A 27,054-nucleotide genomic window follows, 5' to 3' on the forward strand; every position below is an offset into this window, starting at 1 on the left:
GCAAGGGTTATTATACAATATTGCAAATTAACACACTAGTAACATGAGTTTTAATAAGTCATGTTAAAACTTCAAAACAGGCATGCAATTAAATAAGAAAAGTCCTTATTTAATTAAAACAGTCACTCAATAGCTATGGCAATCCCATCCTTTTTCAATCTGCAAACTCATCTTTTCCCTCATAAGTCAAAATCATACTGCAATCCCACAAAAGATTTTTTACTGAGAAGCAGAGAGCCAGAGAGAGCTAGCCTACATGGATTTTATACTTTATTATTTCCGAACCGTTGTTCAGTTTATTTTTGTTTTAAAACTCAATATTGCATGCAATTTTTTAGTTCTATACACAATTTTTCTCAAAACCCAGTTGTAACATTAAGTTGAGAATGGACTTCGGAACTACCATCCCTCAGAAGTCATGTAGGCAAAAGTGGGAGGGGACACATCCTACAAATATTTACATCTAATTTATTAAAACAATGGTAGTTTGCCAGACCTCGAGCTGAAACGATTTGTCATAACGAGCATTTGTTTACCAAGCGCTTTGGCAGGTAAGCCTCGATAACCCAGCAAATCACTTCAAAGAACCTCGGTAGACAATGTGGCTCCAGTTGTATTATTTAATTATTAAAAGAAAACAATACCTTTTTCTCCAATTTGCTTATATAACTCCATAAGACATTTTTGATCTAACATTACATTATTTTCCAAAAAACATCCCATCTGTATTACATATTCCCCTCAGTTAGAAAAAATGATTTTGCCATGGCAATATGCGATCTGCCATTGCCTTATACTAAGAGTTTTACTTTTCTCGAGCAAACGAACCTGGTCAATGTTGGAGATAACTTGCCAACTAGAAAATCCCACATTCTGCATGGAAACCACAAAAAACTTGCAGACTAGGAAAGCAGGTTGTGGCTCATAGGAATTACTTGCTTCATTCTTCCACACCGGCATTTTGCGATCACCCAGTCGTTAGTTGAATGTCCTGGTTCCAGGTACTTTTATTTTGTGTTTATTTTAGGTGTGGGGTGCATGGTGGGTGTGGTGTGTGTCATAAGGAACAGAGGAAAAAGGTCACAGAGGCCATTTACATACAGGGAATTTACCATTAATCCCTAACTAATTAACATAACCCCACCCCTTGTCATGGGGACAAAAGATGCACTCTTACATGACATCTGGTCTAACGGGTCCCTACTTAGGTATAGGGGGTTCTTCTTCTTCATCGTGACATTCGGAGCACACTATCCTATACAATCCTACCTGGCCCTCAGGTAATCCATTGCCTACTCCCTCACAAATGTAACTATGTAACTTACACATAAAATAAGGTAATTTTTCTTTAATGCTCATAACAGGTAATGAATTTGTGGCCAGTCTGAGAAAATTTTCATCATTTTGTACATGTAGATGTGATAAGCAAATCTTGCCATACCAGTTAATTCATCTGACATTGTGTAACATGCATATTAAACAAATACTGGAAGTAAAAACATTCAGTATGTTATAAAAACAATATGATAATGTGGAATTGCATTTTTTCATGTCATTAGAAGGGAGACCATGGAGTGCATGCGTGAGGGTTTCTCAGGAATGTCGTGTGGATGGGGCCTACTTTCAATAGGCTTGATAAGACAGCTCTTAGCCTTACATGCACCTATATTTTTCAGGAAAAAACCATCTATATGTGCACATATTACACCTGTTTTGAGTTGAAGGCCACGATACTTTTTTTGTTGTTGTTGTTGATAGAATTAGTTTTATAATAGGTGCATTATTCAAAATAGGAAGTTTTAATAATTTTCATGGAGTTTAATTTTCAGAAACTTTGCGAAACAAAGTCAAAGTTTAAAATTTTGCCTTTTTTCTGGTCCCGTACATTACTGAGTACATTAATTGTGAGTACATTGTGTGTACATGTACAAATGTACGTGTTTTAAGTACATATTGTATACAAAACGCAATTTAAGTTTGTGTATTTGAGTTTGTTTTTTTTGTAACCTTCTCCTGGAGATGTTTCTAGCATTTATTCCATGTTAAAAGTTACAGTTTACATACTTTTACAATGCATGCTTATATTTTTGTGTTTTGCCAAATGTTGTTCTGAAGCTCAACTTGTGCATACTTAGTACACAGTGCTTAATGTTTCACAGCTGTTCAACAAGCAAATTTTTTTTTTTTTTTTCTATTAAATTTCTAATTTAATAATTTCTAATCTTAGAAATAATAATTTATATTCTTTAAAATACCAATATAAAACAGGAAAATGGTCATCAGTTGTTTCCCTTGCTCCATAAAATGTCAGTTCTGGGAAAAAGTATGAAGAAATAAACCTTTTATTGAATTTATTAGCAGCATTACACACAAAAGGCATGGTGGAAAAAATGTCCCGTATGTTACCACACAAATATTTTTAATTTTCTTATTGTGAAGACATGTAATTTTTTTTTTTTCTCACAAATTCTGTGGTTTAAGCTGTGAAGTAGATATAAAATGCAATTTCATTAGTGATAATTTTCATGGAGTTTAATTTTCAGAAACTTTGCTAAACAAAGTCAAAGTTTAAAAATTTGCCTTTTTTCTGGTCCCGGACATTACTGAGTACATTAATTAGCATAAATTGAAATTGAAGGTGTCATTTTACTTGTTATTTATGTGAAGTTGAAAGACCCAATAAAGTGTTCCAAACATATGAAAAAAGTTGACTTTTAATGCATTTTGTTCGTCTGAGGATTATTTAATGTTCTGATGTCCCGTACGTTACCAGCGCAAAATATCTTGGACTTGCCCGTATCCGAATCCATATTTAGATCTTCACCAAAATTGAATCGATTCTTCATTGTCTCACACCCAACCTCTCCACGAGGTTTCGTCCAAATCCGTCCACAACTTTTGGAGATATCCTGCTCTATGTCGTTGTTTGCCCAATCACCCAATGGTGAAGAATCACTTTTTAAAATTCAACGAGCTGGATCCGGGCCGGATCTCCACCAAAATCGAATCATTTCGTCCTTGTCACATACACTACCTTTCCGCCAAATTTCGTTTGAATATGTCTACAACTTTTTGAGATATCTTATTCACAGACAAACAGACAGACAAACAAACAAATAGACAGGGGTGAAAACACAACCTCTATCCACCTTTGGTGTTGGAGGTAATAAGTGAATGAGTGTGGGGTTAACTTGTGTACCTTGACAAAGCGAAATGAATTGTGCTGCATACCTGGGTCACCTTGCGAAATACGTTATTCATTCTTTACTGACAGTCACCTTGCTTTGCCTGCAGCCTCTCTCAGCGTCGTCCCCAGTTCCTTGCCCTCTTCAAGAAAGGCTGGAACAGTCTATCCTCCGACACCAACAATGTCAAGGTCAAAGTCACGGCTCCAGTCACAATGGTTCCACTTTCTCCAACATCCAATGTTCCTAGTAAGGAGGAAATGCCAGGAGTGTGGACAACATGGTTGTCTGAATTGAGTTGATTGTTGTAAATACCTGAACAGAAGGATTGCTTTTGCAGTTTTTATTTTCTTGGTGAAAAGTTTTTAGTCGAACGACAGGAAATTCTTTGTTGTTATCAAACAACAAGCTTGTGCTTTCAACTCCACAGTTCAAGCTGACTGTAGGTTGACATTTCACAAACTTAATTTTATCATTTTCACAATGGATACTCCAAGCAATTAAATCGACTTATCTATCCAACGCATCAAAGTTTGACTTGAGGTTTTAACCCCCAACAGGTGCTTATTTGGTTGGTCACATGTTGCTCAGCTCACCTATTTCTTCCTCTCATGTCCCTCTCAATCCCTCCTCTCCTTCTACGTAAAGATGGAGCCTTTTCCCATAAACCCGGACCTGGGGAGCTGTTACCTCAAGTTCCACACAGGTAACTTCCCATCCTTTCACCACTTCTTCACCCCACACCTACCCCTCATTCCCCCAAACAGCTCATCTCAACAATCTCTCCATCTTTGTATAACTTTCTTGTCTCCCATTTAACACACTTCCCAGAAGTGCCTTCTCAGAATCATTTTCTTCCTCAGGTTTGAACTTCACACTTGGTGGGTGACGAGTAGGTGTGGAGTCTGTGGGCGAAGCCTCTTGATAGGATTACAATGTTTGAACTGTGGGTAAGGTCTGGCTGCCCTTCGACTTTTTATTTTCTTTATTTCTCCTTGTCGATAGGTTTCCCGCACATTGTGAATTCGTAATGATCTTCTTATTTTCTCCTTTACATTTACAAGTTGAATTGAAGCATTAAATGCAGAATGCTTACTCTATCTGGTATTAAAGCAAAATTGTGTAGCCGTTCTCTTCACGTCGTCCAACGTATGCCAGCAAATAAGGAAGTGTAACAGGAAATGTAAAACTTGAGGAACTTTCTGGGGAAGAGCATTTCCCTTAGTGCCAGTTTCATATCCAGACCCTAAAACTCGTATCTCCTGTAGGTAGTGCTAATTTTACAGCCTACCTCAAGCACATCAGGGTACCAAGCACACAAGGGCCAATTCTTATCAAAACATAGCAAATCTTTAACATCTACAATGCAACTTCCGCCAGGATAGCTCGGCTTTAATTCTTCATCTGAAGGACTGTGTTCAGAGATGCAGTGCCCTCCTCTGATACTGCATTAGAATGTAGGTTTACATCAAGTTTAACGTAGTCCTGGATTGAATCCAGATGAGATTTCTCAGTCAAGCATGCCACTAACTAAGCTCCCCTCCTATAGTCAGGTGGTCAATTGAACAGGAAACATACTATCCCCTCTACCCCCAACGCCAAAGCTATTGTGATTTTTGCACCCACCACAAATACAGCCACTTCTACAACCAAAGCAACAGCAGTACTTCCTTTCGTCAGATCACACGCCTGGCTTCATGAAAATGAATTCACAAAAAATACAGCTTGTACCAGACATATGTCCATAAAACCATAAAAAGGAATGAGCATATAGAGACTGTCATTGCGGTGGTGAGTATGGCGTATCAATCCCTCCTGCACATGAAGAAAATAGGGTTTTTGGAACATGGATCCACTCTGAGATGGAAATCGTATTGGCGCGACTCATTTTTATGTTGATGGACCACATTCGGCGCGACTCATTTTTATGTTGATGGACCACATTTGGCGCGACTCATTTTTATGTTGATGGACCACATTCGGCGCGACTCATTTTTATGTTGATGGACCACATTTGGCACGACTCATTTTTATGTTGATGGACCACATTCGGCACGACTCATTTTTATGTTGATGGACCACATTTGGCGCGACTCATTTTTATGTTGATGGACCACATTCGGCGCGACTCATTTTTATGTTGATGGACCACATTTGGCACGACTCATTTTTATGTTGATGGACCACATTCGGCACGACTCATTTTTATGTTGATGGACCACATTCGGCACGACTCATTTTTATGTTGATGGACCACATTTGGCGCGACTCATTTTTATGTTGAAGGACCACATTTGGCAGGACTCATTTTTATGTTGATGGACCACATTTGGCGCGACTCATTTTTATGTTTATGGACCACATTCGGCGCGACTCATTTTTAGGTTGATGGACAACATTTGGTGCGACTCATTTTTATGTTGAAGGACCACATTTGGCAGGACTCATTTTTATGTTGATGGACCACATTCGGCGCGACTCATTTTTATGTTGATGGACCACATTTGGCGGGACTCATTTTTATGTTGATGGACCACATTCGGCACGACTCATTTTTATGTTGATGGACCACATTCGGCACGACTCATTTTTATGTTGATGGACCACATTAGGTGGGACTCATTTTTATGTTGATGGACCACATTTGGCAGGACTCATTTTTATGTTGATGGACCACATTCGGCACGACTCATTTTTATGTTGATGGACCACATTCGGCACGACTCATTTTTATGTTGATGGACCACATTTGGCGGGACTCATTTTGATGTTGATGGACCACATTCGGCGCGACTCATATTTATGTTGATGGACCACATTTGGCGGGACTCATTTTTATGTTGATGGACCACATTTGGCGGGACTCATTTTTATGTTGATGGACCACATTCGGCACGACTCATTTTTATGTTGATGGACCACATTCGGCACGACTCATTTTTATGTTGATGGACCACATTCGGCGGGACTCATTTTTATGTTGATGGGCCACATTTGGCGGGACTCATTTTTATGTTGATGGACCACATTTGACACGACTCGTTCGTTTGCCAATGGGCCAGGTTCGACACTATTCGTTTATATACCGATGGGCCACGTTCAGCATGACTCCTTCATATGCTGATGGGCAAGCTTTGGCACGACTCGTTCGTATGCCGATGGGCCAGGTTCGGCATGACTCTTTCTTATACTGATGGGCCAGGTTTGGCATGACTTGTTCAAATGCCGATGGGCCAAGTTCAGCACGACTCATTCGTATGCCGATGGACTTCGTTAGGCACGACTCGTTCATATGCCAATGGGCCACGTTCAACACCACCAATTTGTATGTAGATTGGCCACGTTTGGCATGACTCATTCGTATGCCATTGGGCCATGTTCGGCACGACTCATTCCTATGCCGATGGACTTCGTTAGGCACGACTCGTTCATATGCCAATGGGCCACGTTCAACACCACCAATTTGTATGTAGATTGGCCACGTTAGGCACGACTCGTTCATATGCCAATGGGCCACGTTCAACACCACCAATTTGTATGTAGATTGGCCATGTTCGGCACGACTCATTCCTATGCCAATGGGCCACGTTCGGCAAGACTCCATTGTAATGCCCATGGGCCATGTTCAGCACGACTCATTTGTATGATGATGGACCACGTTCGGCATGACTCATTTGGATACCGACAGGCCACATTTCCCTATAAGAATGCCATGATGTCCTTAGACGTACGGTTAAAAATACCTTCTGTAACCATGTGATGAGCTGTCATGCTCAAACCAGAGTTTCATATCCTGTCATTCTTATTCATTGAATATGTAAACCTTTTCATTTTAATAAGGCTATTTACCATTTCAATTCTCTTTGGACCCTGGAAGGAGTTACTCTGAAGTGATTCATTACCAAGAGAATGCTCTGAAAATCCTTCAGAATCTGAAAAGACGTGAATGAAGTAAATGGTATCGAAAGCTCGGCATGCATCATAGCCTCACGGATCGTAATGACCATCTCACTGCGATCCTCGAGAGCCGCCATGCAGCCAGACCGTTGTTGCTATGATTGATAAATGTGCACCGCTTTGATACACAGACATATAAAATAAATAAAAACCACCTTTAGAGGCCATTTTTCCCCGCAAAGCGGGGGTTGGCCTTTTTCGGGAACCGTGGTTGTTGTTGTTTTTTGGTCCCCTTTTTGAAGCAATGTTTTATGGCCGGATGCCCTTCCTGACGCCAACCCTTTTTGCCGCCTTTAACGACAAACAGGGAATTACCAGTGAACTGGTACTCAATTAGCTGACCTCGGAAGGATGACAGGCTGAGTCAACCCCCCGGTGTTAATTCAGCGATTGACCGGGATTCGAACCCAGGATCCTAGAATCCTAAGCCGGCACCCTAGCCGCTAGCCCAACACCAGGGTCTAAATGGTATTGTCTAAATGGTCTAAAATGGTCTAAATGGTCTAAACAGACATATATGGTACTGTATATCACAGCATGTACTGTATGGCGTTATTTATTTTAGACTTCGTCATACTTACTCCACCTCCAGAGACTATATATATTGTGTGTATATATATATATATATATACACACAATATATTGTATTGGGGGGGTTAATCCATATATATATATACAGGGGGCTGCAAAAGTAGGTATACAGAAATGAAAAACAAAACGTGCGCACAAAACGTATTTTATTGATTATACAAGCATATCAATAATAAAAATATTTTAAATGGTAATAATGAATTAAATGAATTCTAGTATTAAATGAATGCTAGCACCACTATTCTAATACTGGTAATACTGGTATAATCCTTACTGTATACCTACTTTTGCAACCCCCTGTATGTATTTATATATACGTATATATATATATATATATATATATATATATATATATATATATATATATACATACACATACATACATACATACATACATACATACATACATACATACATACATACATACATACATACATACATACATACATACATACATACATACATACATACATACATACATACATATATACACACACACAGTCATGTGATCCAGTCACGATATATATATATATATTGTTACGGATCCGGGGGACGGCACTCCCATTTGCAAGGGGGGGTTAATCCCCTTGTCCTGTTAAGCTGGCCGTCCACCGGTCCTGGAAGTATGATGTCACTTCCGGTCGGTGGTGAGTAGGGTTGTAAGCCCAATCCGTCCTACTACCTAATTACCACCACCGACCGTAAGCGAGGAGATAATCCCACCCGGGCCGCAGCGTGAATGGATGCGCCGAGCAAAGCGAGCTGCGACTCGGGCCATTAACAAAGGACTAAACCCGACTCCGAGCGTTGGCCGAATCGTGCCACAGGTACTCAATTGGGAAGGGACTAAAGCGATCGGGGGAAGAAGAAACCAAAGTAAAGGAAGAACAGATATTTATTAATTATGTACACGAAACCGGAGGAGGAAGTGAAAGAAGGGCATTTACAAGGAGAGGAAGAAGCAGATACACAGGGCAGCCTTAAAACAGTCTGATATAACCATACGCCCCGACAGAACAAACAGACTCGCACAAATAGGGAATGGCAGGAAGGAATGGCTGGAAGGGGGAGAAGGTCCAAGCAGATGGCAGGGCAGGAAGGTCCGGGCAGATGCGCAGCTTCGAGGTCCGGTCCAGTCCACGCTCAGGTCCACGCTCCGGGCTTGAGGCGAAACCCGGCGGCAGCTGCATGTATCGGTTTCACGCGGTCGGACAATGCGTATCTACTGTGGTATTGTCGTCGTCAACGGACCCACTCTCCTGCCTTACGATTCGTCGTGTTCTCATCTGGTACCTCGTACTTCGGACCTTCGCACTCATCTCTCGAAGCAGTCCCTCGCAGCCGCTTTTATTGGGCGTTCTTGTATCCAGCCGCCAGCTCCTAGGACACGCCTACCGGTCGGCTCACCTCGGCCCTGGTTGGCCGGCGTGGGCTTGCTGGCTCCACCTCTTGATGAGACATTGACAGGCCACGCCTCGTTCCTGGCGCTCGAACCCACTCCACCCCTTTTTCCTCCAGATTACCACGTGCGTAATGGCGGCTTGGGGCCAGCAATCAAACCGAAACAAGGGGTAGCGAACGCTGCCCTACCGCTACTGCACTTTGAAGAGAGGGAGATATAACCACCTTTAGAGGCCATTTTTTCCCCGCAAGGCGGGGGTTGGCCTTTTTCGGGGACCGTGGTTGTTGTTGTTTTTCGGTCCCCTTTTTTGAAGCAATGTTTTACGGCCGGATGCCCTTCCTGACGCCAACCCTTTTTGCCGCCTTTAACGACAAGCAGGGAATTACCAGTGAACTGGTACTCATGGGCCATGAATTTGGAGAGATGATTTGAAGATGGTTGAATTTGAGAGAGAATTTGAAGAGAGGGAGATGATTGGGGATAATTGAAGGGGCCTATCTTATTTGATTAATGCAACATAGATTCAACTATTGGGAACAGATCCTTTAACTAAAACACATAATAATGAGATAACTACAGAGAGGTCCTATGATGTTCTACGTGTTGTACATGGACTAACTAGGGTGCGATCTTTAATATTAGCCAAATAATGGGGATATTTACAGGGGATCATTTATAAGGGAACATTTACTAAAATTTACAAAGTGAAGGTTCTAAAAACCGTAACACAGCACCCGTCTCTCCTCCAGGGCCGTCCCGGCCCGAAAGAACTTTAACTTAATATGACACTCAGGTGTAGTAACCCTCTACTATTAACCTTACCCTGAGTGCGACGGTTTTAAAACAATTAAGTATGTCCCCCTGCTGCGTTGCATCCTACGTAACAGATTCACGCCCACAGGATAACCAAATCACGGAATTATTTCCAAACTACACATAAAGCCGGTGGGGAGCATTATTTACAAGACTAATTATGTACACTGCAAACCCAGGACCTGTCTTTTGGGAGACAAAAATATGTTTTGAAAGAGGAAGGAGCATGCACTGCACTGTACCGATACACCATACCCACATGCCCGGGGATGCACAATTGATATTGCAGTGCACCCCCGAGCACAAGAGCATTACAATTCACCAAAAAGAGCACCAAAAGCACCATCCAGTGCTCATTTCACACATGTCATCACATTTCAATAATAAACAAACTGATGACCTGGTTCTTGTTTCTCCCGCTCTGTTGGCCCGATGTTTCTTGATGTTGTCGTTCTTGTGGCTTGCTGCCTATTTGTAATAATAAAAAGGCACACAATGCGTCCATTTTTTTATTTATGGCCAACAGGGGCCAACTAAGGGTGGTCCACCTGTATGGCATAGAGGCCACCTCACCGTGGTCCACAAGCAAGCTTTCCGCTGGCCACCATGGCCGGTCCCAGCAGTGGGGCCAGGCCCCAACACGTGGGGTCCATAAGTGTGGTGCTTAGCCTATGGTGGTGCTAGGCCGCAAGTCATGCGGTCCATAAGGTGGTGTACCGGTCCAGGCAGGCTGGCAGCGGCGGCTCAGGCACACAACTGCGGCTACCTGCGCACTCCCCCCAGACCCAAAAGAACAAGCCGTGAGTGGGGAAGGAAAGACAAAAGCAAGCATCAGGGCAGGATCGCAAGGGTACACATCAAAACAAGGTACCGTATTTTCCGGTGTATCAACCGCGGTTTTTTACCGACGGGAAAACCCTAAAAAGGGGGGTGCGGTTGATACACAGTAACAGAAAAATTTGTGCATTGAAAAACTGTCATATCAACGGGACGTAATCTTTATATTACTTTGGGGTTGCGGGGATACAATGATGAATGATCGTCAATTACGTTACTAAGGTAGGTTCAACGCCGATTACTGCTGCCAGTCAAAATACAAGAAAGTTTGAAGTTTGTAATATTTGATTTTTCTATGCGTGTTTGTGAAAATGTGTACTTTCACGAGTCCTCTTTGAATGACAGATCACATAGTGAATAGAGTGTGCTAAATAAAGACAGGATTAAGTCACAAAACAAAAGCGTCAACATGGTAAACAGGATGTTTTGCATGGGACATTATGACGTACCTATTGTCTAACCAACGCCACGGTAAGGCCACATAAAAATAAAAAGTTGTTGAGCGTCCTTTTTTCTCTAAAGTTCGGGTAGGGAGGGAGGTTTTTATTTTTATTTTTTATATATTTTTTCCTACTGGGAGGCTGAGGGACTGGGAAGATGAGGAAGGTGGACCTCCCGACGATCTGTAGCTGGATACTGAAGGTCTGGGAGGAGTTGCCGGCAGCCATCATCGAGCGGGCCTTCCTCAAGTGCTGCATATCTAATGCCCTTGATGGCACTCAAGATGACATCATCTGGGAGGATGAAGTGGCAGTGACCGACGATGGAGAAGAGGATAACGACGACGATGATCTCGCCTACCCAGACTCGGATGATGATCTTCGTAATGTCTTCCCTGAAGAAACAGATGACGAGGACTTCTTCGGATTTTAGAGACTAAACCCAACGGCCCTTTTCAGGGCCCCACATTGGCAAGAGCCAAAACCCAACGGCCCTTTTCAGGGCCCACATTGGCAAGAAAGAATAATTATAATGTTTTTTTAAATTCTCTTTCAACTCATTTCATGTATTTTCACTTTCTCTGTCTTCAGTTTCTCTTTCCTTTCATCATATTTCGCTTTCCATTTTATTTATTTATTCTCTTCTCTTTTTTAAATTTTCCTGATTTTTTTTTCTTTTCCCCTCGAAAATCTGATTTTTTATTTTTTATTTTTTTTGAAGTCGAAAATCGGGGGTGCGGTTGATACACGGGTGCTGTTGATACACCGGAAAATACGGTAATGCAAGTGAGGTGCGCATGGGAGCGAGCGGAGAAAGTTCGTCCCAACTGTACGTCACCCCCCTGTCACCTACCCTACCCTTGCCCTTACCCCGTATTTACAAAATTCTACACATTTACAAATTCGTCACTACCATCTCGTCTTCCCCATATCTCCCCTAATCCAAATTGGTTACCAATCCCTCTAATCCAAATTTGCCCCCAATTCCAATTTCTCATCAATCCCTCCTAAGGAGGAATAGATGGAATTACAGCATAATGTCACACTTACATCATGATGCGTCTTCCAATCCAACCAAACATTTACGAATACAACATCATGGTGTGGAGTCTATCTCACCTTGGTGAGTGGCTGCATATGGTGCGAAGGGATTTCATTCTACCTATTTCCTAAATGACATTACCATTCTTTGCACTACCCGGGGTCTTTCCCTGCAAAACCATTGGCCACTTTACTCTATGCGGTTCTAAAAACCAATTCCCACTGACCATTTGGGGTCTCACTCCCCCGATTCAACTCCCGGTGCTCTCGCACAATTTTCAGGGCTGGGCCGTGTGGCGCTCCCAGCAGGCCTGCTCACCTGCACACCTCCGCCACCGTAGTTGCCTCCCGAGCTTACCTGCTCCTTACCCTAACCTACCTGGGGAAGGCCCTCTGGCTCTCTCCCCACTACCGCCCTCTCTGGCGTCGGGCTACCTGGGTCCGTCCCTGGATCCTCGGGCCCCACTGAACACTACTGGCTCCCAGAGCCTACCTGTGGCCTCACCTGGCCGACAGACTAGCAGTGGCGGAGTTCCCATTCAACCATACACACTAACAGGCCACACGCCCAGCCAATTTACTCTACTACTGCACCCATCCAAACACCATTCTACACATGCACCACAGACATCAATATCCACCATAATTTACCTATACCCTCTACCTACTCTTAAACTACCCTCCCCGGGTACTCGTGAAGGGGGTCCACCTTTCCCCCATTCACACCTTCGCACCATGCACTCCCACTCCACATTTTCCACACTCTCATTCCACACCATCCATTCTATACTCCATTCATTCCAGACCATTTATTCCCCACAACCATTCTCACCTGGATTTGCACACCTGTGCCCACACACCTGGTGCCACCTGCACCCTCCTTTCCTCCCAGGACCATTCACTTCAATACAATGCCAATCACACACCTTCACAATTACTCAATCATACACTGCATCATCTAAGCTGACTACTCCCTTCTAAGACTTGTGCTTCCCAGTCGCCCCTTATACTATTGCACAACCCACGTCATTATCATCCAAACTAATCTACCTACGTCCCCTACTACAGGTACATTTCGCTACTTAACTCTCATGTTACCTATGGTCATCTCTAAATCCCTATCATTTTATCCTAACCCTCCCGGGCTAGTTTGCACAGCCACCCCATAAACTAATGCTCATGTGCCCTGATTATGATGTGAGGAATGGTGGATTTACCATCCCTCTACACGTACACCATATACCTTTTGCCATCAATTTCCAATTTTGCAAATCAAATTTGCCCATCAAATTTGCCAATCCAATTCGCCAATCCAATTTGCCAATCATATTCACTATCCCTACCAAATGTCCATTAAACTTCGAGCCTCGGTGCGTCATGACATTTTCAAAGCTCGGCTTCGCCAAGCCGAGCAATTAATGTGGGTGGTTTGTCTACTGCGGTTGGGTCCGTCCAGCACTCGATGCAGGGGAGGAGGTTTCGTCGGGCCGAGATCCCGAGGTCCACCTCGGCGCGGAGCCTTTCGGTCTCCTACCCGATGGCCCAATCTTTCCGGGCCATAACACCACAACCACAAGGGGGGCGCCGTTCCGACCCCACCTACCTTCCCTCGAACCGGGCCGCCCGCTTTGCCTGGCAAAGCGCGGACGCGACCGTGCAGGGCGGGGCCCGGATCGTGCGCGGCGCTCCTGTTCGGAGCGCCGCGACACCGATCCCCGCCGGCTCCCGCAGTATACCAAGCCCGGCACGGACCGAGGGCTCACGTCGACTATCCGTCAGCCTAAACGCTGCCCCGGTCAACGTCGATGCTCCCTGTACATGCTCACACCCACACGCGACTCTTCCCATACTCACACATTCTCACACATTCTCACGCGCCAACGCCTTCCATACATCCCATGCACTCTGTTATTGCACTTTCTCTTATACACCACCTAGGTACACTCATTCCGCTCACAGACTTCGTTACACACCTGACCACCGCACACCTCCTCGCACACTTTGGCGCACACTCGTCGTTCGCACGCTCCATCAACACACCTCCTCGTGCCCACTCCTCGGTCACATCCTCTGTGACAACCATTGACACGGAGTGCGAGTTGGTTGTGGCGAGTGAGAAAGAATGCACACCTGGAATGGTTGAGCGTGTGCAGGAATGCACACCTGAGTTGGTGTTGAAGCGCGTGATTGGGTGTGCGAAAGAGTGCACACCCAATCACGCGCTTCAACACCAACTCGGTGTGCATTCCCGCACACGCTCAACCATTCCAGGTGTGCATTCTTTCTCACTCGCCACAACCAACTCGCACTCCGTGTCACTCTCACCACCACACCCTGTCGTGCATTCACTCTCACTCTCGACAGCACACTCACTCCTCGGCGCACACTTTTTCCTCACACACCCCTCCGTTCCACACCTTTCTCGCGCACCCTCTTCCGGTACATACTCCGTACCACTCATGGGGGTGCATTCTTGCACACACCCAATCACCACCGCACACCCTGGCTCACCAATACCTTTCGCACTCCCCATAGTCGGACATCCTTGCACGCATCCTCTTTCCACGCACTCTGCACCAGTCGCACACCTTACCAGCGGCCTCTCACGAACGCCCGGGTCTAGACCAACACCCAAGCTCGCTGAATCTCCCCTCACACCATATACATTTCCGAGCATATCGCCACTCACCTCGGCGCCTCTTCTCCTTCGCTCCTCCTCCGCCACCTGCAAACTCCTTATTTTGTCAGAAAGCACATCATCACGCTGTGAGCACAGACCTTGCACATATTCCATCACTTCCTCCTTCAGCTCCTTCCTAGTTTCCCTCCATCTCTTTTTAATTTCACTTACCCCCTCTTCCACTTCCTCTAATTTTTGTTTCACCTCGTTTATTTCCCGGTGCGCCCCTTCAATTTCTCCCTCTAAGGCCACCTTAGTCGTTTCTATGTGCGTCCTAACTTCTCTCTCTCTTGACTCCAACGTCTCTGTCACCTTGTCCAACCTCTTTGTCAACCCCTCGTGTACCATCTGACATTCTTTCTTTGTCGCCATTAATTCCTTTTTATCTCTTTTTGCGTCGCTTTCAACCCCCCTATTACCGCCGTGTTCTTTTCCACCTGCTCCCCAAACTCCTTCTGTCCCACTGTCAGCTGCCCTACTCCCTGCGTCAACTCCTCTATACCCCCTTGTAACCTCGCCGTACTCTTCCTCATCTCCCTCTCCATGCGTTCCTCGCACTGCTTCACCTCCTCGCATACCCCCGCGACCTCTTCGCTCACTCCGCGCCTTATACCCTCCCCCATCTCTCCCATCTCTTTGGTAGATGCCACCCTCATCTGCTCCAAATCATTCCTTTGGGCATCCAATTTACTTTCCAACCCGTTTTTTACCTCCTCTATCTGATCCCCCATCTGTTTAATTTCCTGGGCGGATTGCTCCCCCATCTCCCTCAATTTTCCTCCAATCTTGTCTTCTAGCCCCGTCAACCCATTCTTCACCCCTTCCATCTGGTTCTCCTGGGCGGCCATTCTATTTTCCAACCCCATTAACCCATCCTTCATTTCCCCAATTTGGTTACCCACGTCCTCCAATTGGCCCCCTAATTTGCCTTCCAGCCCCCCAATTTGGCTTCCCATGTCATTTCTCAATTCCCCAATTGGGTTTTCTAATCCCTCAAATTTGTCCCCTAATTCTTCCAATCGACCGCCCATTGCATCCATCCTCCCATTTATTTTATTTATGTCATTCTTTTGGGCATCAATTATTTCCCTTTTTGATTGGTTCCCCATCTCTCTCATTTCTGCCATGAATTGCGCCATGAAGGATTGCATATCCATCACTCTTACTTGCGCCGCGGGCGCGGCCCTCGTCGCCATGTGCGAGGCGCCGCCATTTTGTGTGCCTGCAACCCCCTCTACCGCATCCTCATTGCCTTCCTCTTCCCTCTCTCCCAATTCTTCCCTGGGGTCCTGGATTGCCTCTAACTCCTCATTCTCCCCTACCGGCACCCGATCGCCTTGATCATCCATGGCACGATTATAATTTAGTGGTGTTTATAAAAATTTCGGCCGCTCGTACATTTTTGACCAAATTTTAAAGATGGGTTAAAATTTGGTTCAGGTCCAATCCCACTCCTGACACCAATTGTTACGGATCCGGGGGACGGCACTCCCGTTAGCAAGGGGGGGGGTTAATCCCCTTGTCCTGTTAAGCTGGCTGTCCGCCGGTCCTGGAAGTATGACGTCACTTCCGGTCGGTGGTGAGTAGGGTTGTAAGCCCAATCCGTCCTACTACCTAATTACCACCACCGGCCATAAGCGAGGAGATACTCCCACCTGGGCCGCAGCGTGAATGGATGTGCCGAGCGAAGCGAGCTGCGACTCGGGCCGTTAACAAAGGACTAACCCCGACTCCGAGCGTTGGCCGAATCGTGCCACAGGTACTCAATTGGGAAGGGACTAAAGCGATCGGGGGAAGAAGAAACCAAAGTAAAGGAAGAACAGATATTTATTAATTATGTACACGAAACCCGAAGAGGAAATGAAAGAAGGGCATTTACAAGGAGAGGAAGAAGCAGATACACAGGGCAGCCTTAAAACAGTCTTATATAACCATACGCCCCGACAGAACAAACAGACTCACACGAATAGGGAATGGCTGGAAGGGGGAGAAGGTCCAAGCAGATGGTAGGGCAAGAAGGTCCGGGCAGATGCGCAGCGTCGAGGTCCGCTCCGGTCCACGCTCCGGGCTTGAGGCGAAACCCGGCGGCAGCTGCACGTATCGGTTTCACGCGGTCGGACAATGCGTATCTACTGCTGTATTGTCGTCGTCAACGGACCCACTCTCCTGCCTTACGATTTGGCGTGTTCTCATCTGGTACCTCGTACTTTGGACCTTCGCACTCATCTCTCGAAGCAGTCCCTCGCAGCCGCTTTTATTGGGCGTTCTTGTATCCAGCCGCCAGCTCCTAGGACACGCCTACCGGTCGGCTCACCTCGGCCCTGGTTGGCCGGCGTGGGCTTGCTGGCTCCACCTCTTGATGAGACATTGACAGGCCACGCCTCGTTCCTGGCGCTCGAACCCACTCCACCCCTTTTTCCTCCAGATTACCGCGTGCGTAATGGCGGCTTGGGGCCAGCAATCAAACCAAAACAAGGGGTAGCGAACGCTGCCCTACCGCTACTGCACTTTGAAGAGAGGGAGATGATTGGGGATAATTGAAGGGGCCTATCTTATTTGATTAATGCAACGTAGATTCAACTATTGGGAACAGATCCTTAACTAAAACACATAATAATGAGATAACTACAGAGAGGTCCTATGGTGTTCTACGTGTTGTACATGGACTAACTAGGGTGCGATCTTTAATATTAGCCAAATAATGGGGATATTTACAGGGGTTCATTTATAAGGGAACATTCACTAAAATTTACAAAGTGAAGGTTCTAAAAACCATAACAATATACACATATACAGTCACGTGAAAAAGTAAGTACACCCCATGTAAAGTTTTGACTTTTTCAACATATTTCAACATTCAGCTATTTGATCTTCATTTCAACAATATTGATAGATAAAGGTGATATAATATAACAAATATCATGAAACATTTACATTTTGTAGTCCATTGTATAATTTAAATAAACATAAATGCAAATTTCACATATGGAAAAAGTAAATACACCCCGACATTTATCACTACTTCAAATACCTAAAATTAGAATCAGATGCACCAGCTCAGGTGCAAATGATTAGAACATCGTTAGAGAGGATCTCGGAAGAACCTGTCTTATTTAAACCTCAGACATTTACTTTGGTTTGCTCTTTGTTGTTGAAGTGTGCGGCGTCACCATGCCTAGATCAAAAGAGCTCTCTGAGGCCTTCAGAAAGAAGGTTATAGATTCCTACGAGTCTGGGAAGGGATTTAAAAAGATCTCCAAACAATTTGAAATCAATCATTCGACTATCCGGAAGATCATCCACAAGTGGAGAAGATTCCAAACAACTGCCAACTTGTTCAGGCCAGGCCGCCCCAGCAAGTTCAGCCCAAGAGCAGACCGCAAGATGCTGAAAGAAGTCTCTAAGAACCCCAGATTGTCATCACGGGACCTACAGGTAGCTCTTGCAACTGTTGATGTCAAAGTGCACGAGTCTACCATTAGAAAGAGGCTGCACAAATTTGATCTACATGGGAGGTGTGCCAGGAGGAAACCTTTGCTGTCCAGAAAGAACATCAGGGCGAGACTAAAGTTTGCCAATGAATACCTAGGCAAAGACCAGCACTTCTGGAACAATGTGCTCTGGACAGATGAGTCAAAGGTAGAGCTATTTGGCCACAGTACCAGAAGACATGTTTGGTGAAAACCAAAGACAGCATTTGACCACAAACCTGATACCAACTGTAAAGCATGGTGGGGGACATATTATGGTTTGGGGCAGCTTTGCTGCATCAGGGCCTGGGCAGCTCACCATCATATAATCCACTATGAATTCTTCATTGTACCAGAGGGTGCTTGAGGATAATGTGAGGCCATCTATCGGAAAGTTGAAGCTCAACCGAAGGTGGACCTTGCAACATGACAATGACCCTAAACATACCAGTAAATCCACCAAGGAATGGCTGAAAAGAAAGAAATGGAGGGTTCTGGAATGGCCAAGTCAAGGCCCGGATCTAAATCCCATCGAGATGTTGTGGGGGGGATTTGAAACGAGCTGTGCATGCAAGAAACCCCTCAAACATCGCACAGCTGAAATAATTTTGCATGGAGGAGTGGGCAAAAATTTCTCCCAGTCGATGTCAGACTGGTAGACAGACATAACATATAAGAAATGCCTACTTGAGGTTGTTTCTGCCAAAGGGGGCAATACTACCTGTTGGAGCCAAGGGTGTACTTACTTTTTCCACATGCGAAATTTGCATTTATGTTTATTTAAATTATACAATGGACCTCAAAATGTAAATGTTTAATGATATTTGTTATATTATATCACCTTTATCTCTCAATATTGTTGAAATGAAGATCAAATAGCTGAATGTTGAAATATGTTGAAAAAGCCAAAACTTTACATGGGGTGTACTTACTTTTTCACGTGACTGTATATATATATTGTTGTAAGTTTACTTTAACAGTATGATATTTGCCTTTCAAATGCAGCATTAAACATTGCTACCCATCTTATCTTTAACCACAAAGGAAAGATACCGACCTCACCCATCATTTGGCATACCCACTTTAAGGCATGGTGTTCGGCTGTATCCCTCTTCGGAGTTGACTTGGTTGGTCATTCTGCCTTTTCCCATATGATCTCTCATCCCAGTGTTTGGTGTTTGATTACTTCCGCCACCAAAGGTTGGCGGTGACGAATGCTAGGTTATGTTTTCTCCTCTGTCTGTCTGTGAACAGGATATCTCAAAAAGTTATGGACGAATTTGGACAAAACTTAGTGGACAGGTTAGGTGTGTGACAAGGACGAAGCAATTTAATTTTGTTGTAGATCTGGATCCAGATCCAGCCGATTAGTGGGATACAAAAGGTAAACTGTTCAGCCTGGCAGAGGTATGCTGTCTAAAGAGTGCCGTTGTGGTTCTCAATGTGTTTCAAATGTTTTTGGGATTGCATCTGGATTTGGTCGGTTTTTGCTTCATGGTGGGCAGCTCTCAGCGGATCTTCATCATTTCATAGCAATGGCTGCTGTGCACCATTGCAGTAAAATACTTCCGTTTAATGTTGTGTATGCAAGCCCTTCGAATCACATTATAGTTTGGAAAGTGAAATGAACTAATCCCTGAACCCCTTCTATGATCTGTTACTCCCATAAGCCGCCGCACACAACACAATTTTTACCACCAAGTCTCCACTATTCATACGACGCGTCGTTCACACTAATAACAACTCTCTTTTGTGTTGGTCGGTTGCGGTTGACATCAAGTAATAATGATAGCCGAGTCCTTCTGAAGATGCATAATTAAATATTAGCTGAAGTTGTGCCAGGATTGATTAAAGATTCCAGTGTCTTTCACAAAGAGTGGATTAGTTATCCTAAACAAATTACAAAATATTCTGCCTAAATCGCCTTCACTTGAACGTCTGGCCTGGCCAGCTGGTTCGTGAAAGGCTCTGGCCAAAATTTTCCTCAGTCGATCCCACAAGAAGGCAACAATATAGAGAGCCGATAACGAATATTAGTTGCAGTAGTAGTAGTAGTTAAATAATTGCTGCCAATCGATTTCCTCCCCCTCTCTCCCCAACCTACTACAGTTATATTATAGATCTTGAAGTGTTTTTTATAAGCTGTTTTCTCTACGTAATTTCATTGACCCTTAACTCTTCCTGTAAAAATCGCAAAACTGATCATAAATCATTTAAGCATTGTTCAACAACAGGTAAATCTGAGATGACAGTTCGTTTTCCTGTTTCCCTTTCCTCAGCCTGCAGAGCCATCACAAGTGTTCCCGACGCTCGCGTCCATGCCAGCTGCGCTTCTTCTCATGTACGTGCCCATCAGCTTTCACCGAACACGCACTCCATCACCACCATTCATCCTCAAATTCATGTAACGGTTTGTCTCTCTCTGCACACCACCAGCATACAACTCACGCACTCTTCCTGCCCGTTTGAAACCACAGCCTGCAGACAAAACTGCATCCTCGCCCGTCCTTTGTCACTCTCCACAGGTGAACACAGAGTTGTCCATACAGGTAGACAGGTTGTTTCGGGAAAAAAATAATGTATCGAGATGCTTTACAAGTGTTTTGTCTTTCTTTTATTTCATCATTTTGATTATTCTTTCATTTGGTGTTTTTCCCAAAAGTAGAAAGTTTCCACATGGTATGAAAATGCACACTTTTACTTGTCGATATAAACTTAAACCAAAATAAACTCCCTCCCCGCTTCAACCCGTCCCGATGGATCGGGGGGCCGCTTGCTATGGAGCCCGGTATTTTGATTTCCGTGTTGCTGTCATCGTAGTCATGTCATCGATGATCGATTGAAATCTGCTGTGGTCGATCTACTAGAAACTCCTGCTCCAGGGAGCGGCAAGGGAGTGTTTTTTTTTCTTCCGGACAAGTTGTACAGCTTGACTTGAGTTTGATTTATTATTTCACGATAACATCCAGTTTTCAAGTTGCTCTGTCCAGTGGTTTAATTTATGAAGGTTTTCATAGAGATTCTCCTATCTTCTCCTCCTCTTCTTCTTCTATATAATAATACACAAAAATTGCATGGTTATTTATGTAATATGCAAAATTAAGTGCATGGTTTACCAAAATAAAATAATTTCATAATTAAATTTATTTCAATTATTCTATCATGAATAGCTTTCCAATTTCAAGTTACCTTATTCAAAGCATCTAGGACGGTTGATTTTTTTTTTTTTTTCAACGGGTGACTGCTAGTCTATATAATAATATGCTTGTTCATCCATCCGTGTGTAACATTCCTGTCCACCAATTGTTGGACAGCTGGCCTGACTCCACCCACAATTGTGCCCTGAAAAATCATACAGCCACCATGTTGTTGCGAAGCCAAATACCTCTTCAGAGCTATCTTATTCACAATTGCCATCCCCTCCATATAAGTTTTCCCTTCAGTGTAAAACAACCAAAGCGACTGTTAAAGGATCATCAAATACTGAAAGGTTGGATCCGATAGATTCCGGACATGGGGTGTTTCTGTGGGGACGTTAATCGTCCCACACCCGATCTGTCCTTTAATGGATGATTAATAGATCTAGCCATTTGCCATCAGAGCAACTCGAATCACTCAAATACCAAGTGACTTAATATATAAATAACCACCTTTAGAGGCCATTTTTCCCCACAAAGCGGGGGTTGGCCTTTTTCGGGAACCGTGGTTGTTGTTGTTTTTCGGTCCCCTTTTTGAAGCAATGTTTTACGGCCGGATGCCCTTCCTGACGCCAACCCTTTTTGCCGCCTTTAACGACAAACAGGGAATTACCAGTGAACTGGTACTCAATTAGCCGACCTCGGAAGGATGACAGGCTGAGTCAACCCCCCTGGCGTTAATTCAGCAATCGACTGGGATTCGAACCCAGGATCCTAGGATCCTAAGCCGGCACCCTAGCCGCTAGCCCAACACCAGGGACCAAGTGACTTGATGTGCGTATTTAATAAGTAAACAGTAAATAAGTATTTACTTTTAACGATGTGTATATATTGTTACGGATCCCCGACGTCGGCTCTCCCCTTACCAAGAGGGGGTCAATCCCCTTGTCTTGCACTGGCCGACGTGGGTCCTGGGGGTCTGTGACGTCACTGGTGGTCAGCCACGACCAGGGTAATCGGGCCAGAGATAAAAAAGAAAAAAAAAAGGCCCCCCGAATACCTGCTTACCGTGACCTCCCAACCAGCGAGGAGACAGCCCCGCCAGAGTCGCAACGGTAATGGACAAGCCGAGCGAAACGAGTCACGACCCAGGCCGTTAACAATGACTAACCCGATTATAGCGGTTTTAATCGTGCCACGTAGACCAATGGAAAGAAAAGACTAAAGCAACTGGATGAAGACGAAACCAAAGCTTGGAGAAAGAACACACATTTATTATAACAAACACCAGAGGAAAAGAAAGATCAAGGCTGTACAAAGGTAGAAGGATGTAAAAAGAACACAGGGCAGCCTTATCTATACAGTCTTACTTATACCCAGGACAGAACAAACAAAGACAGACTCACACGGGAATGATGACAGGAATGGCAGGAGAAGGTCCGTTCAGCTGGCAAAAGTGGCCGGTTCGGCTCGTTCAGCCGTCGAGGTTCCGTTCCGACCTCGCGCCGTTGGTTTGGAGCGAACCCGACAACCGCTGGAACAGATATTGTTGCGTCGACGCCACGACTCTCTCTCTCTCTCTCTCTCTGTGAGTAATAATGGGATTTCCTCTCTCAGGCAAGGCACGATCTCTTTCGTCAGGCAACCCTCTTTTGCTGCGCGCTCGTCGCCTCTGCTGGTCTCAACCCATCCTTCATGCGCGATCCTCGAACGCATATATTAAGCGGGGTCGTGACACGCCCTCGGCCGTTTGGGTCCCGCCCCTGTGCTCTGTTTGTAGCCTTATTTGGTAATGGAGCTGAACAGCTCCGCCCTCGTGGCGAGCCATGGTCACGCGTCTTCTCGGCGACCCCGCCCTTCTTGTCCAAACAGAGCACGGAGCACATGTGCAAAATGGCGGCGAACGCCGCTTCCAAACCAAGGCCAGTTGAGAGGGCGTGCACCCCATGCTTGTCGAGCTGCTTTGCAGAGAGATAGAGAGTTTGCTGGGGTATGGAATTATTGAAGGGGAGCTATCCTTATTTGTTAATGCAACGTAGTGTCAATCTAGTGGACACAGAGCCTTAATTAAACATAGAATAGGAAATAATTAGCAAGATGATTCTAAGATTGGCTGCGTGTTGCGATGGCCTAGGGTGCGATATTTAATAATTAATAAAAGGGGGTTATATTACACAGGGGGATATTTACAAGTGAAGGGGGTTCCCAAATCCGTAACAATATGCATCAGGAAGAAGATAATTGCTTTAGGGTCGTTTATTGGCACAATTGGGCTGTTCATGGTCACCTGAGAATTGCAGTTTCACAGGGATTCGGTTTCCGCATATCTGGCGGGATTGAGTTGGACAGGTGACCGTGATGGTCCATGACATGTAGGAACCAATATGTTTCTGTTTCGATTGTGGTTTCTGTGAAGACGGTGATAGCATAATCAAGGAGGGGAAATAGTTAAATATTCTGTTTCGAAGAGGTAATGAAGAAATATGTATTGATCGAATGCCATTTGGTTTTATGAGTAGGAGGGGGAAGGACAGAGTTGAGGTTGGGAGGAGAGCGGGGTGGGTGGGGGAGCAAAGATGGGACAGAGTTAGGAGGGGGTAGAGGGGTTGAGGAGTTGTGGTGGGGAGGGGGTCTGAAGGCCTGCAGTGAGGAAGAAGTTGAAGGTTTGAAGTCTTCGGGTTGGCTTGCGTTGGTTGAGGACTTGGAGTTGGGTGGTGGGGGTTGATGACTTCGGGTTTTGGTTGGGTCACGGGGTGGGTCACAAAGGTCACAAAGGAAGAGGACTTGTCACATTTTACATTCTGTGGGTCCCTGCTAATTTTATTTCTTTTCAAAAGAGGATGTGCCAGAGAAGAGACAAAACTGTAGTCTGTCTTGCCCTTGATGGCAGCTTTAGCCAATCGCGCTCACTTATCGAATGCATCTGTTTGAAAATTGGAATACGTACATGTATAAATGCTGTCCTGCCAGCATGGAGTAAAGCAACTGGGAGCATAACTTTAATATTTGTAGTACTGTATGTGCTATTTTTGTTATCATGTCTGACAAAGTGTTCTTTCTCTATATTCAGACATTTGTTTCCTTTTATTCTATCATTGAGGGTAAGAATATGAAAGGGCAGGAACCAGGTGGGTTGAGTACAGTGGAAAAGGAGAAAGATTTGGGTGGTGCTTGGAATAGATGGCTGGGTAAACCAAAATGTTATTTTGGTTTCCACTATCCAAAACCTCTGTGCTGAAGCTAAGCTGAGAGAGATCATTGCTTTGTTTTATGGTTTCTTTCTGTATGTTTTTTTTGGCAAAGCCTAGGATTATGAAAGAGTGGGGCGACAGAGGATAGAGGGCAACACACTGAGGAGGTAGTGGGACAACAAGGGATGATAGATAGATATATAGATAGAGATTGACACACACACACACACACACACACACACACACACACACACACTAGAAGAAGAAGAGACAAAATGATGGCAACCTACAAATACATCGGGAGGGTAAACAGGATGGAAAGAGGTTTACGTGTATGGCATGAAAATAAAAAGGCAATAACAGGTTTGTATTATGTTAAGCTATTGGTCATTTGTTGAGGAAGGATGAAAGTGATTGGTTGAGAAGAGTGATGGAAATGAATGTAAAAGTAGAGGACGGGGAAGACCGAGAAAGACTTGGCTAAAGATGGTGGAAGAAGAAATGCGGGCAAGGGGGTTAACAAGGAGAGATGCAGAAAATAGGGCAAAATGGAGAAGATTGTCATGGGGACCGCAAGGCTAACCCCCGCTCTAGCAGGGAAAATGGCCTTAAAATGCATGTTGTTGTTGTTGTTGTTGTTGTTGTTGTATTGTAAGTTTCATTATCATGGCTATGAAAAGGTGTATGATAAGGCAAAGACTTATGATTTCCTGGGGATTCCTAGAAACACATAAACCACAGATTTCTTTGAGCACTTTGAAAATGTGCTTGTTTAAAGCTTTTGTGTTTTTATGAAAAGCAGGAAGCTGTGGTGGTTTGGTGGGCAGAGAATAGAATGAATGAACATTATTTTTGGGGCATAGCGAACATGGCCACCATCGCGACACAACTTGAGGTGGGATACACAATGAGGTTTGATACTTAAACGCAACGACTGCAATCGTGCGACGGTTCATTCCTGCACAGATGAACGACAGTGCGAGACCTCCAGGCTTGTGGGGATTCTTTTTGGTGGCCCCAGACGGGTTCCTGTACGACCGAGTTGAAATGCTGATGGCACTGTGTAAGCATTGGGCAAGCTTACTGGAAGAGATGTTCTTTATTTTTATTTTTCAGTACTAGATTTGAGGCTCATTGGAGAGTGAGGTGAAGGGAGGGTGGAAAGGCGACAAACTGGCTTTATGGCAACAGTCGGATACAAGAAGCATGGAATTGAATAAACAGAAAAATAGGACAGGGAAACAGAAACCTGCAAGTAAGGGTTAGGTTAGGCTGGGTTAATGGGGGTAGCAAGCATCATTGGTGGGGGGTGGGAGGGGTGCACCACCATCGTAAAGCCCTGGAGGGAAGGGTGAGATTGAACGGCTTCAGGCAGCTGGTTCAACAAGTGGGAGGAAAGATGAACAAAAGAGCTTCGGTGTGTGGAAAGTGCAGATTTATTGGAGTTTAAGGGTGTAGTACTGGTGAAAAATTGAGAAAACTACATAGGTACCTTTGAGAGGCCTTTACACAAAAACAAAGTCAAGTTAATATCTAATTTTCAGTTTTTCTTGAAAGATATAATCTTGGCTTTAACTCAGACCAGTTTCAACGCTTCTTTGTCATATTACATGCATATAATTTGCATAAATTAGACCGTCAATAAAAAACAAGGAAAAACAAAGAACACATTTCTACTTCTATCTTCTATGTCACCTATCATTCTTTTCACACAAAACTTGGTACATGTATTATACATGTGTTACTCTACTACCTGATGAGAGGATTTTGTGAAATTATGTCAAATGTTCACCAATTAGCTAATTATGCCAATTACCAGATAAAACTTGGTTGTCCTTCAATAAATCCACAATGGCTACTCCTATAAACAAAAGCCTTCTTCATTTTAAAGGAAGTGATATTCTGAATATCCTGTCCAAATTTCAGCCCAAAAGAATGATGCAAATTTAAGTTATAACAAATTTCATGCAAAATATAATATTTAATTGAATTGAAATTTGAATTTTTCAATAATTAGGGGTACTTCTATGACCTCTAATAGCATGATTCTTGTTTATAAGACTATAAGGAAACTGTTCAGCTATTAAAAAAAAAAAAAAACACCTGTTCACCAGTACTACACCCTTAACCAGGAAGGGGTTACTGGAGGGGCTGAGGATGGCCAGAGGGCTGAGGGAGCAAGACCAGTCCAAAAACACCCCACAAATATACGTTTATCCCCATGCTTTTTAAAGGGGAACCCTAATGCTCAGACCACCTCGATGCTCATGTATCTATCCATTGATACCCTTCCAAAATAGATGTCTTTCT

At 44.3% G+C, this 27,054-nt stretch overlaps 1 protein-coding gene across 2 annotated transcripts in view; it reads left to right on the top strand.

The window, feature by feature from the left end:
• The window catches only part of LOC137425224 (kinase suppressor of Ras 2), a 105,768-nt gene that overhangs the window by 58,949 nt on the left and 19,765 nt on the right, over positions 1 to 27,054 (top strand). For both annotated transcript variants that reach the window (XM_068113423.2, XM_068113424.2), the window contains 5 exons: positions 3,295 to 3,434; positions 3,834 to 3,891; positions 4,049 to 4,135; positions 20,696 to 20,757; positions 20,853 to 20,941. In XM_068113423.2, the coding sequence (XP_067969524.2) occupies positions 3,295 to 3,434; positions 3,834 to 3,891; positions 4,049 to 4,135; positions 20,696 to 20,757; positions 20,853 to 20,941 (436 nt within the window). The remainder of the gene's footprint in view (positions 1 to 3,294; positions 3,435 to 3,833; positions 3,892 to 4,048; positions 4,136 to 20,695; positions 20,758 to 20,852; positions 20,942 to 27,054) is intronic.

Source organism: Myxine glutinosa, chromosome 4 (assembly GCF_964187855.1).
Source record: "Myxine glutinosa chromosome 4, kmMyxGlut1.1, whole genome shotgun sequence".
In the NCBI taxonomy this organism is placed as follows: Eukaryota; Metazoa; Chordata; class Myxini; order Myxiniformes; family Myxinidae; genus Myxine; species Myxine glutinosa.